Source organism: Acomys russatus, chromosome 28, assembly GCF_903995435.1.
Source record: "Acomys russatus chromosome 28, mAcoRus1.1, whole genome shotgun sequence".
Classification (NCBI taxonomy): domain Eukaryota; kingdom Metazoa; phylum Chordata; class Mammalia; order Rodentia; family Muridae; genus Acomys; species Acomys russatus.
Genome location: NC_067164.1, coordinates 39,972,401 through 39,985,116, shown reverse-complemented (window position 1 = coordinate 39,985,116; position 12,716 = coordinate 39,972,401). Strand labels below are relative to the sequence as shown.

General features: G+C 45.5%; 1 protein-coding gene across 1 annotated transcript in view; it reads right to left on the bottom strand.

Annotated features, from left to right (window-relative positions):
* Positions 1–284: 284 nt before the first annotated feature.
* LOC127210814 (ATP-binding cassette sub-family G member 3-like) overlaps positions 285–12,716 on the bottom strand; it is a 37,039-nt gene continuing 24,607 nt past the window's right edge. The window contains exons 10-15 of the mRNA XM_051170560.1: positions 11,950–12,039; positions 10,446–10,570; positions 8,622–8,776; positions 3,093–3,182; positions 2,196–2,281; positions 285–444 (exon numbers count right to left, since the gene is read on the bottom strand). Coding sequence (XP_051026517.1) covers positions 285–444; positions 2,196–2,281; positions 3,093–3,182; positions 8,622–8,776; positions 10,446–10,570; positions 11,950–12,039 — 706 coding nt within the window. The remainder of the gene's footprint in view (positions 445–2,195; positions 2,282–3,092; positions 3,183–8,621; positions 8,777–10,445; positions 10,571–11,949; positions 12,040–12,716) is intronic.

Here is a 12,716-nt window from a genome sequence, read left to right as displayed (position 1 = left end):
AGGCCCTCTTCTCATCTTCTGGCTCTTGCACTCTCTCCACACCTCTTCCATAAGCTCTAAGCTTCAGAAGGGTGACTAGCTGTCCTGACTGGGGTGAAGAACTCAAGTGTCACTTAGTCTTGGTGACATGAGCAGCCATGAGTCTCTGCATTGATCACAGTTCACAACCAATGGAATCTTCTCTGGATAGTGTTGGCTGTAGCGTTTGCCCATGAGTATAGTTATGACATTTAGAAGACAGTTTGGAATCACATCTATTTAAACATCTGTAAAAACTTTCTCCCCTAGTACTTAAGAGCTTGTAATTTTCTGTGCTGTAATAATTTTACATAGGTAAGTGCAAAGAGGATAAACATTATACAAGCTAAGGCCAAGTGATTCTCCCAGAAGCTCCATGATGAGAGATCGATGCCTTGAGTTGCCAAGAATTCTTCGCCAGTGCATCTGTAATTCAACACACACAAAATAAAGTCAATATTTATTCTATACATCCACAGTTACTTTCCTTTTAAAATTGTTTCAACACATTATTTAAATTTTCTTTTTAATACTTAATAAATAGTTGTAAGGATAAGCTTACAATTTTGTTATATATTATGCTAATCAATCCACACAACTTGAATTGGGTAGGTTAGTTCATTTCAAAACCAATCAAAATGGTGTAGCTCCCACATCCACTAAACAGCATACAGGAAGTAGGCTTCTAAACCTGGCCACCTTTACAGAGTCACACTATGATCCAACTTCGTGGACTTCACAGTGCCATTCATTTCTGAGTCTACAGTGCTGCTCTCTTCAAGGGCAAAGACATTTATCCCAAACTGGCTACACCTGAAGCAGCAACGCCAGCTCCTAATGACACACACAGACCTTCCAAAGAGATCAAAGCTGTGTGAATTCTGCTGACCCACTGGACAGTCCTGCAAAAGAACACAGCATGGAATTCTAGACCGAGGACCAGAGGAGATCAGGCTTCTGACAAGAGCTGCTCAACTCCTGTCAGCTCATGTCCTGAGACTGTAGTGACAGCCACAGATGCTTAGCTACAGGACCTCTCTAGCAGCCAGGTGACAGCTGAGGCTGGGTAGAGCTGGAGCACAGCAGGATGCCGTGGACCTGGCTGGGGTAGAAGGGCAGCTGCTGTGGACAATTCTGCACACAGCTACAGTTCCTGCCTCTGTGTGTGTCCACCCCACACCTCTCTGTTCCCTCGCATCTCTTAGGATTTCCAGGTCACAAATCTGCTGAAAGCGCAGATTTCTTCTTCCTCTTACGAGGACAGACCTGTGAGTGGGAAGTGTGTGGATGGCCCTGCTCTGCTTTCAGCTTCCCCATCCATGGCCTCCTGACCAGAAGCTAGGAAGGAATTTGTACTAGACAGATGGATGCCAGACCCCACCAGGAAGGAGGAGATGTGCACATAAGATCTCTCCCATATAGACTTTCTCATCAGGAACTCAAAACATAAATTTACACATCTATTATTCACTATTATTTTGAACATGCATGAGAGATTTAATGTCAGCATATTCCTCTCATTTATATAACAAAACCAAATCATGAGAACATTTGTAGAAAGTGAAGGTATTGTAACCTTAAAACAACATGCTTTGACTTTATTGAACATCTGTGTTTCTATTTTAATGACATTAGACAAAAATGAGACTGCCTTCTCAATATACTGAACTATATGTGGACATATCCACTGATAGGACACACACACACACACACACACACACACACACACACACACACACACACACACACACACACGGGTGCCTGAAGTCTTCCAGCGTGTGAGGCAGAAGGAAGACGCTGACTACTGGCAGACAAAGCTCACCACAGTTGGCCTTTGCTGCCCTGACATTCCCAGGCTTGGTTCACAGGACTGTGATCGATACGTGTAGAAACCATGTGCGCTTGCTAAACTATCAGGGCAGCCTGTGTCACACTCAAATGTTCTGAAACAAAGAACGCAAACTCAAAACACCAAACCCATTGCTCAAGAGGCCCCCAAGGAACCCTTTCTGCACACTATCTACACCGTGCAGCAATAGGGTCAAAACACATGGCTGCTAGTGCACAGTGACTCCCTCTGGGGACAGGCAAAAGGCAGAGTGTTGGCCCTGAAGGACAGGCTTCCCCTCAGCTGAGTAGCATCCTGTGTCCCATTATGTCACTGAGCTCAGGCTTACATCACATAGTTCTGACATCTACTGACTTCTTCTGTGTTGTTTTCTGGACAGAAATTTTGTCCCAGGAATTCACTGTACAACAAAGCCTGTAACACAAGTGGGAACATAGGAAGGTAAATAGATTTTATGTCCATAAGTTTCCAAAGAATTGATACAGCTCACTTCTAGTTCAATCTTTACTGTTATTTGCAATATTAAAAAGAAAAAGAAAAAATCCTACCAAGTTCACAGGCTGCCCAGCAGAGCATCGTTGTCCCCGCCCCCCCAAATCAGGAGGCTTATGAGTGACATGATGGTGCTTCCAATCAACTGAGAGGTGGGTTCGTTAACCACATTACCCTAGGCACACTTCTTCTTCTTTCCCTCCCACTAATCCCCAAACCCCATAAACACTGTAGTTACAACAATACTATTGACTTACAGTAACAGTATTTTTCCTTGTTCTCATCAAAACCAATTGTGATTCTGGGAGTGAGAAAGTATTTTAAGACACTTTACTACAGAGATGGGCTTATAAAGCCAATATGGCTATGGGTATCACATGATTTGTTTTAATTTCATGATATGAACTAAATATTGTAACCTTTGATGTTGTCATTTTCTTTTCGAGTAAAAACACAGAAGTATGTTTGTCACCATTTCATCCACCTCTCCTCTTTACTCTGAGATTTTTCCCCCTCCATTTCCCTCGAATACCATGTGACTGGGGAAACCCCCCAATGACTTATGGACCTTAAGGTAGATAAACCTAACAGGAAATTGCTCATCTCTTGCCCCTGGAAGGGGATTCCTGAATAGGAGCTGCTCAGAGGTTACAGCTGGGGAAAGGATGTGGTGGGGAGTCACTTCAGTTATCAGAGCCGGAGAACCCAGCACAGTGGCAGAGAGGACACCTACCCGAAATCCATAATGAGGAATGCTGAGGTATTGGATCCATGAGAGGCTAGGCGGGAAGCTCCCTGAATAGAGTGATAGGCCTGAGAAAAACTGCAAAGAGCGAAACTGTAAATTAGAGCCAGACCAGTGGCTCAATATTCTAGACAAGCTCTTCCTTCTTCAAGTCTCTACTTCCTTCTGAACATTTCTGCTCAGAGCGGATCACTGAAACAACCTCTCAGTTAAGTGTAGACAGAAGTCTTCAGTTGTGGCAAACCCAAGACTCTTTGTGGTTTTTAAAAGAAGCGCCTGCCCTGCCCTCCAACTCTGCAGAAGGCAAACCCTGTAGATGCTTATATTATCATTAAAATGGCGTTTGACCTATGCACCTCCTTTAAGGTTTACAAGTCAAAGGCTAACACATAAATACGGTAGCTGGCTTCATACCTAGTTTTTAATGTCCCACATGGAAACTATATATTAACCAGCTGTCTTTGTTACTCTGCTGCTGTTGTAATAAATGCACACAAAACATTTTCTAAGTACAATTACAGACAGAATGTAGAAGAAATGCGGAAACTAATGTCATCCACATTAGTGACTTCTAAAGTGGGGAAGGAGGAGGTGTTGGGATAAATGTAACCAAGTGAGATACTTCTACAATATAAACTTTTAAGAAACTGAAAAAATAAATAAATTAAAGATAGCAAGAGCTAGAAAGCTCTCCTGTGCTTATAGGTTTGTACAATAAATATGAGAATGCCCACCTTATCCAAAGCAATCAACAATTCAATGCACGTGCCATCAACGTTCTAATACATTTCACATACGTTGAAATAACAACATTAAATTTCACATGGAAAACCAAAAGACCCCAATTAGCCAGAACAATCCTGAACAACCACATCAACAAAACTGCTGGAGGTATCACCACCCAATGGAGGGAGGATTACTACCCAGTTGAGAATCACTACCCAGTGGAGGGAGGATCACTACCTAGTGGAGGGAGGATTACTACCCAGTGGAGGATCACCACCCAGTGCAGAATCACCTCCTTTGGTGAGAGAACCCATTGCCCCGTTGTGTCAGGAATAAGTCATCTTCTCCGTTGATAGGAGGGTTTCCGGGGACCTGCCTGGATGTCTGAGAACAAAAGCACAGTCTCTGGCAAACTTTCCGACCCTGTGTGTCCTGCTTTAATAAGGAGGCTAGCATGTACTGTGCTCTGGTAGGATCAGTGTCCCATTCAAAGGAAGAGGGTCTGTGCGCTGGGCCTGTGGCGTCCTGCCTCACAAGCATAGCAAGCACTCCTTGGGCACATGCGCTATATTCTTACACGGTGGACCCAAGAATTCAGTTCTCTATGTCTAGTTTTATGAGCCCATTTATAAAAGTGAAACTAACGTGATCTGGCAACATTGTGTCCTTTAGGCCACAGGTGCTGTTAGGTTCCTTTTGAGAGTTAATTTTGAAGGCTGCCTTGATGATCCAAAGTGGAAGACTTGGGGCTCGGGTATTTGTTCATCCGAGGAACCGTGTTTGTTTGTTTGTTTGTTTGTTTGTTTTTAATAAGTGTAAGACTAGACACTCACAGAACTGAACTGTTAGTAGAAAAGCTATTTGGGTGGGGTTGGCTAAAGAGATGGCTCAGTGGTTAAGATTACTGTCTGCTCTTCCAAAGCACCTGGGTTCAATTCCCAGCACCCACCTGATGGCTCACAACTGTCTAATTCCAGTTCCAGGGGACCTGATTTCCTCACGCCAATGCACATAAAATAAAAGTTTTTTTTTTAAAAGAAAAGCTGTTTTAGATACATTAGCAAGTTTTTATTATTGTTAATTCGATCATACCAAGACTGTTTAATTTTTAATTAAGACTTCACTGTGGTGAGATAGTCCAGTCCCCTGAGCACTGAGTGAGGCCTTTTCACTTGTGTGTGATGGGTCACACCTTTTCACTTGTGTGTGATGGGTCACATCTCTTTGACACCTCTTTACCTGTGGTTCAGTGGACATCACAGGAAAGGAGCCCTCCTAAGGTCTGTTTCAGTTTGCTTTGGTTTTTTTTAGCAGTGTACCAGTGTTTGGTCCCTAAGCAGAAAATAATGGGCTGCTAATTGTAGCAGAGGGTCTGGGTGAAAACTGTGTATCCTGAGAGAGGGCTAGGATAGAGGAGAGCCAGGACAGTATTTATGAGAAATCAATTTTAGTTTCTCTGGTGGAAGGCCATGGAACATTCTTGTAGAGTGAGACCCTCCAAGAGCTTTTAAAATCTGAGTTACATCTATTTCGTTCTGAGTTACATAAGACCCTCTTCATCCCAGCAGCAGCAGCAGCAGTGGCAGTGGCATGGCAGGAGGGGAGGAGCCTCTGTTTGTCCAAGGACATGGTATTTCACCCTAACCCTGTACAGTTATGTTTTAGTCTGTTTGTTTCTTTGGTGTTTGTAGAAGCTCATCTGCATACCTTCAGTTCAGATCTCCCATCTGGGTTTTTAATTATCTCCAAATTCCCTTTTCTCTTTTGGCAAGCTACACATCGTTAACACACATACCTGTCAGGCACGCCCTGTGTAGACTTCTATCTGAGCTTGGGTTCTATCTCTGTTATAAAGACACCCTGATTACTAGCATGAGGAGGAGACGGCTTAAGAGAAGCCGAGATAGAAACTCCAGGGAGGAAGAAACCTGGAGGCAGGCGCTGAGGCGGAGACCATGAGGGACGCGGATCACCGGCACACACTATGGCTTCCTCAGACTGCTCTCTTACACAGCCCAGGGCAGCACTGCCTCACAGTGGGCTGGGCCCTCCCACATGGAGCCTTAATCAAGAATACCTCCCCAGCCAGGATTGTCTACATGTTCGTCTGATGGAAGCGTTCCCTAAACTGCGGCTCCCTCCTCTCCAGTGACAGAAGCTTGTGTCAAGCTGACAGAAACCTAAGCACTACAACCCCCACCCAGTCATAGCTCATGGACAGCTGCAAATTGTAAGGCCATGTATGTCATCGATAAGTTTTCTCTTTTACATATCTTAAATAAATTACTTGGACACTTGCATAAGCTTTCTAGTTTTTCTTTCCATTTTGGAAATACTCAGTTTAATCTTCATACATAAAGCATTCTTTATTAAAAATGTATCTTAACCTCCACCATCTCCTCCTTATTGTTTCTTTCTTTTTCCTGTTTTTGTTTTTTGTTTTTTGAGACAGAGTATTTCCATGTGGCCCATGCTGTCCTAGAACTCACTTTGTAAACCAGGCTGGCTCGAACACACACAGATCTCCTTACCTCTGCCTTCCAAGTGCTGAGATTAAAGGCATGCACCACCATGCCCAGCCTTATTTTTACATTCTCAGAACATTTTTAAGTAAACTTACTTTAAAAATATTCCACAGGACATGGACATTTGCCTATGTAGAGTAGGCATTGGAAACACAACTATTTCTTTATCATCAGAGTACAGAAGAAAATGAAAAGGCAATCATTAAATCAACAACAGTAACATGCTAGGCTTGAGTTTGTGTTGGTTGTGGCTTTTGAAATCACAATGGTGAGTTTCATTCCCTCAGGGAGAACCTGTCGGCTCAGAACAGGAGCCTTATTTGTTCACTTTTGAAACCTGTTAGAAGCCATAGGGCTGTTGCTAGAATTGGAGACTCTGTTTTACTGGTGCCCATATCTCAGCATGTTTAAATCATCTCAGCAATAGTATGAGCAGCTGTAGCCACAGAATGAAGGGTTATTTATTAATTGTTCATTTTAATAATCAGAATTTGCATTTTCCTCTACCAGTGAAAGAAATAGGGGATAACAACTTCTCTGCCATCTGTCTAAAGCCTGTTGTGGACAACAAGTACCCCATAATGGCTCTGCAGGCTTCTGTTGACAGGCCGCAGTGGGCAGGCAGCAGGTGGCAGGTGGCAGGCAGGCAGGCAGCAGGCAGCAGACAGCGGGCAGCAGGCGGTAGGTGGCAGGTGGCAAGCGGCAGGCGGTAGGTGGCAGGTGACAGGCAGCAGGCAGCAGGTGACAGGCAGCAGGCAGCAGGCAGGCAGGCAGCAGGTGGCAGGTGACAGGCAGCAGGCAGCAGGTGACAGGCAGCAGGCAGCAGGCAGGCAGGCAGGCAGGCAGCAGGCAGGCAGGCAGCAGGCAGGCAGCAGGCAGGCAGGCAGCAGGTGGCAGGTGGCAGGCAGGCAGGCAGCAGGCAGCAGGCAGGCAGGCAGCAGGTAATAAGCAGCAGGCAGCAGGCAGCAGGCAGGCAGGCAGGCAGGCAGCAGGCAGGCAGGCAGGCAGGCAGGCAGCAGGCAGGCAGGCAGCAGGCAGCAGGCAGGCAGGCAGCAGGTAATAAGCAGCAGGCAGCAGGCAGCAGGCAGCAGGCAGCAGGCAGGCAGGCAGGCAGGCAGGCAGTTAGGCAGGCAGCAGGCAGGCAGGCAGCAGGCAGCAGGCAGCAGGCAGCAGGCAGCAGGGGAGGAAGCTGGACCAGGAAGCTGAATGCTCACATCTTGACATGAAAGCACAAAGCAGGGAGGGAACAGGAAGCACTGCAGGCTGCAGACCTCAGAGCCGCCCCCAGGGACACATCAAGTATCTACTGCTCAGAGCACAATCTGTGAACCAAGTGCTCAAGTCCTTGTGCCTTAAGGGACATTTCTCATCCAAAATTCCACAGGGAAGGATTTGGGAGGGAGGAAATGGGAGTAGTATTGATCAAAGCACTTTATGTGTATTTATGAACCCCTCAAACAAAAACTATTTAAAACACACCTATTGGAGATTTACGTTACTGGATTGCCATACGTATGTGATCATAAAAATAGGAAATATAGATGAAACTTAGCACTTTCTCAGGAGCACGCATCTCCTGTGGCCAAGCTGCAGCATGCTCTTACACTAGCAGAGCTGATATGAACATTAGCACATTAAACAGTCTGTTTACTTGATGTGCTCGGTGGGGAAATGTGGGAACTGGCTCCACTCATCATGGTATAGTTTATGGGCATGCAGGTCTAAGGCTGAGCATCCAACTTTAAAGAGATAAACAGAAGGTGTTAATACAGGAGACCGAGTTAGTACCGGGGACTCTGGCCTCCTCTCTGTTTCTAATGCTTTTCAGAGCCCACATGAGCCCCAGGCAGATGCCTCCTGGTGAACACTTGACCTTTGCTTTCCCATTAGAGACTGGTAAATGGACTATGTCATATCAGCTATGGTTGAAAGGGCAGGAAGCCTCTCACAGCAGCAGGAAAGGAAGACAGCAGTCTGCTCCTCTTGTAAGGAAATCAGCCAATCACAGCACTTTGTTGAAAGTCCAGTTCATTAAGGTTTTGCAATATGACCCTAAGAAATGCCTCTTAAGAGCTCACTAGGAAGGGCACGTCAGCTACATCACAGTACTGACACTGGAGCAGTGGCCTCAAGGGAGGAAAGGCGACTTCTTTTCTACTACAGACCATAATAAGCTTTAGCTTAAGGCCTCATGTCCCAAGAGCTGGTTTATCAAGTGGGTTGCATGTTCAAGAACAAACACAAGGAAAGTTTTTTGCACACTCACCAGCGTGAACATGAAGTAGATGGTGGCGGGTAGCATTGGTGCATCCGCTGTGTTCTCCCCTGTGACTATGGACATACGCAGGGAACTGACAGAAAAAGCCAACATCAAGACAGTAAACATCATGGTGAAGAAACTGGTCACACTCGCAGTTACTCCTTAGGGAGAAAAAAAAAGTAGGTCAGTCCAGCTTCCTAAGTCCTGAGAATTGGGCATTTTTCAAATAACACTAATAATCAAAGGGACTAGTAGCAGTTTTACAGTCACCCCATGACTCTGGATCTCCCAATTCATTGCTTCCTTCCATTTGACAACATAAAGTTTTTATGCAGGCTTCTCTTTTTAAACATGTACTGTACTTTGTGCATTTACATGTATCTGTGTGAAAGTATGCGCATGTGTACAGCTGCCTCTGGAGGTGACAAGAGGGCATCAGATCTTCTACAATTGTAGTTACAGGCACACATGGCACATGCACAACATCACACATACACACATGGTACATGCACAACATGACACATGCACACATCGCACATGCACACCATGATACAAGCACACCATAACAGATGCACACCATAACACATGCACACCATGGCACACGCACACCATGGCACATGCACACCATGATACATTCACAGCTGGATACATGTACACCATGACCCAGGCAAACCATGATCCTTTCACACCATGACATAGGAAAACCATGATACTGCATGCCATGGCACTTGCACACCATCACAGATGTACACACGGCACAGGCAAACAAACCATGATACATGCATACCATGGCATGTGCCTGTGCCATATGTGCCTGTGGAGTTGAAGGGCCACTTTCTTCAGTGATTCTCTCTGCCACTGTGAATCCTGAGGAGCAAATCCATGTTGTGTGGCTTGCAGGACAAACATGTTTACCCACCAGCAACTCCATGATCTAAGAGAATGATTCTGGATGACAAATCTCTTATAAAACAAAGTCTAAATTTTATCAGTACTTATTTTTGAAAGATGTACATGTGTGTATAAGTGTGCATATGTTTGTGTGTGTATGTGTAAAAAGTATGGAAGTTCTATACAGAATAAGATGAAAATAAATCACTGTACATAAATGAATCTGTGTATATATTTGAAGTGACTATTTATATTATATAATTTCAATAAATCCCTAATTCAGAGTTCTCTCTCTTTGCAAGATGGTGGCGTATGACAGCGTGTATTTAGGTTTTTACATGCATATGCATACATATACATACATATGAGATACTATTCACTTTTCTATATTGTATTTACATGGAGGCACATATACAGAAACACAGAGTAAATTACACAGCTGTGTTAGACACATGGTTCAGTGGTTAAGAGTTTGTGCAGTTCTTGCAGAAGCCCTGGATTCAGTTCCCAGCACCTGGATGGTCGCGCACATTCTCCTGTAACTCCAATTTCAGGAGATCTGACATCCTGTTCTGACCTCTGTAGGAACTGCATTCAGTTAGGGTGCACATGCGTGTGCACGTGTGTGCGTGCGCACACACACACAAATACAAATAAAAGAAAAATCTTTACACTATCCATGGATGGATATCTAACAGATGATTTTGCTCTATTGGCACTGCCTCACATGTGAGTTATTTCTACGTCCGTTATAATAACAGGATATCTTAGTGGAACACAGTTTCATCAACAGGTTTTGGAGATCTTCCGTTAAGGAGCCTTGGAGGCTCTGCTCACGGAACACCCACTTTAGACAGCACATGGAGACATGCTTGTCTGCCTTAAGGCTTGCCACAGTTGTATGAACCAGAAGGTCTGATCTCTGCTTTTGTTACTTACCTACTATGACGTATGTTGCAACAGTAAATATAATAGTTGTAAATAACCTCCTTGGCACTAGCTCAGCCAACAATTTCCCGAAGAAATATGACGACACTTCATAGTATCCACTGGTATGCTCATGTCTACAGAAACAAAAGAGCTCGTTACACACCCTCAGGTTAGTCTAGAAGGCACACGTGGGACCCTGGCTACACACGGAGCCTAACCGGACAGTAGTGTCCCCTGTGCTCCTGGCTGATGCCCACACCCGTTCCCACCTTGGAGACCGGCATGCCTAGGCCACCGTCTTCCTGACACTCTCATACGACTCCCCATCAGAGAACTCCCTCCTGTTTTGTCCTCTCTGGTTGCAGAACAGCCCCTCCAGGGAAACAGTCCGATGTCCCCTCTGTCCCCAGAGACTCTGCTCCCCTGAGGCTGGTGAGAGCAGCTCTAGTACCTCACCTCCTGCTCATCGAGGCTCCGCCCCGCCCACTTCTCATGAAGAAGATGACACTGTCACTCTGAGGACACCGTGAAGCTTCAGGCCACTACATCCTTCTCCTCCGCGTCTCTCACTTTCAGAGAGACTTCCTCCTTCTATGATTTCACTTTACAACTAGGATCCTCACCAGCTAACGTGGCCCTTCCTCTTCGGCGTGTTTCTCTAAGCCATCCCAAGCTTCAAGTTCTTCATTGCCCGGTGGCTTGATTGTACCTTTATTTATTTATTTATTTATTTATTTATTTATTTATTTATTTATTTTAGTGCAGGCTGGCCTATAACTCCATATGTATCCAAGAATGACCTTCCTCCTGCTCCTCCCCCCAAGTTCTGGGATTAAGGAAAAGCCAGCCATGCTGAGGGTTCCCTGGCTCTGTGAATCTGACCCAGGGTTTCATGCATGCTAAGTGAGCACTCTACCCACTGCACTATGCCCTCAGCTCCTCCCTGATGACCCCTTTCCCTGGTGTGTACTTGTAGGTAAACCCTGCCAGCCTTGGAAGCTGTGAACCTTAAGCCAGGGCCACCAGAGGTCAAACAGCTGTTACTGTATGGCTGCCCCCTGGCTCTTCCGAGCCTTCACCCAGGAGGGCTGCGCGCACTCTCCTGTCCATGCAGCTTTACCTCTCCAACTCCAGTGTGCTGCTAAACCCACTATGCTTAGCTCCATCAAACCCTGCCATCTTTTGGGGGTTCATGAGCGAACTATGCTATTCAGCCCTTACTACTGCTTTGTCTGCAGCACTGAGATCTGGGGACCACACCCCAACTTTCCCTGAGCTGCAGACACCTGTGCTCTTGGTTCCCCATCCGTTTTCTCAGTTAATATTAATAATCTCTTTACATACTTCAAAACACATGGTGCCACTTGATGAACACAAAATTTATACTTTGTTCACTTTTCAACTAAACAAGGAAAAATGCTGGTAATTCATGAGATAACATCCTAGGACCAATTATGAGTGTAATCATCTTGATCAGGGGCCGCTGATGCCTGCTGGAGCAGGGCCTACTCACAGAAATTGGTCTCTGTCAGTCACAAAGAGCTTCCCTGCAGTCACACTTGTCATACATTGGAACACTGTGAGCAGGAAAAGCAGGCCGGCTCTGTCAGGAGAGAGCAGAGTGAAAGGAAACCACTAACTCAACATTCCACTTTCTGTCTGCATTTTCCAGAAACATTTCCACCTCAGGTCTTTCTGTGTTTGTTTCTGAAAGCTTCCTGTGACCGTGTCTACGCTGTCTGTTCTGTGATCTGTGGGTGCTGGGTTAAGATGAGCCATCATATGTGGTACAGACCAAGCACTAGTGGGTCTGGAAAGTGTTCAGAGCGTGGACTTCAGGGAGGGTGGAAAGAGGACGGTATGGGACAGCTGTAATGACTAGCTCCCCACTGACTAAGGTCTGATCAACAGAAGGGAACGCACATAAAAGCCAGTTTTTATGCTTCTTTCTTTCAAAACTGTTTCCCCCACACATCAAAACAGATTTATGGGCCTGGGGAAGTGGCGCATTCAGCCAAGTGTCTGCCATGCTATCATGGGGTCCTGAGTTCAGAACCCTGTGCCTATATGACAGCCAGGCACAAACCTCACATCAGTAACTCCAGTGATGATGGACACAGAGGTGGATGCTTGGAGCTCATTGGCCAGCCAGCCTAGCCAATCACTGAGCTCCAGATTCAGTGACAGTCTTGTCTCAAAAGACAATATGGAAAGCCATCCAGGAAAACCTGACATTAACCTCTGGCCTCCAATGGAGACATATGTGTGTTGACCCACGTG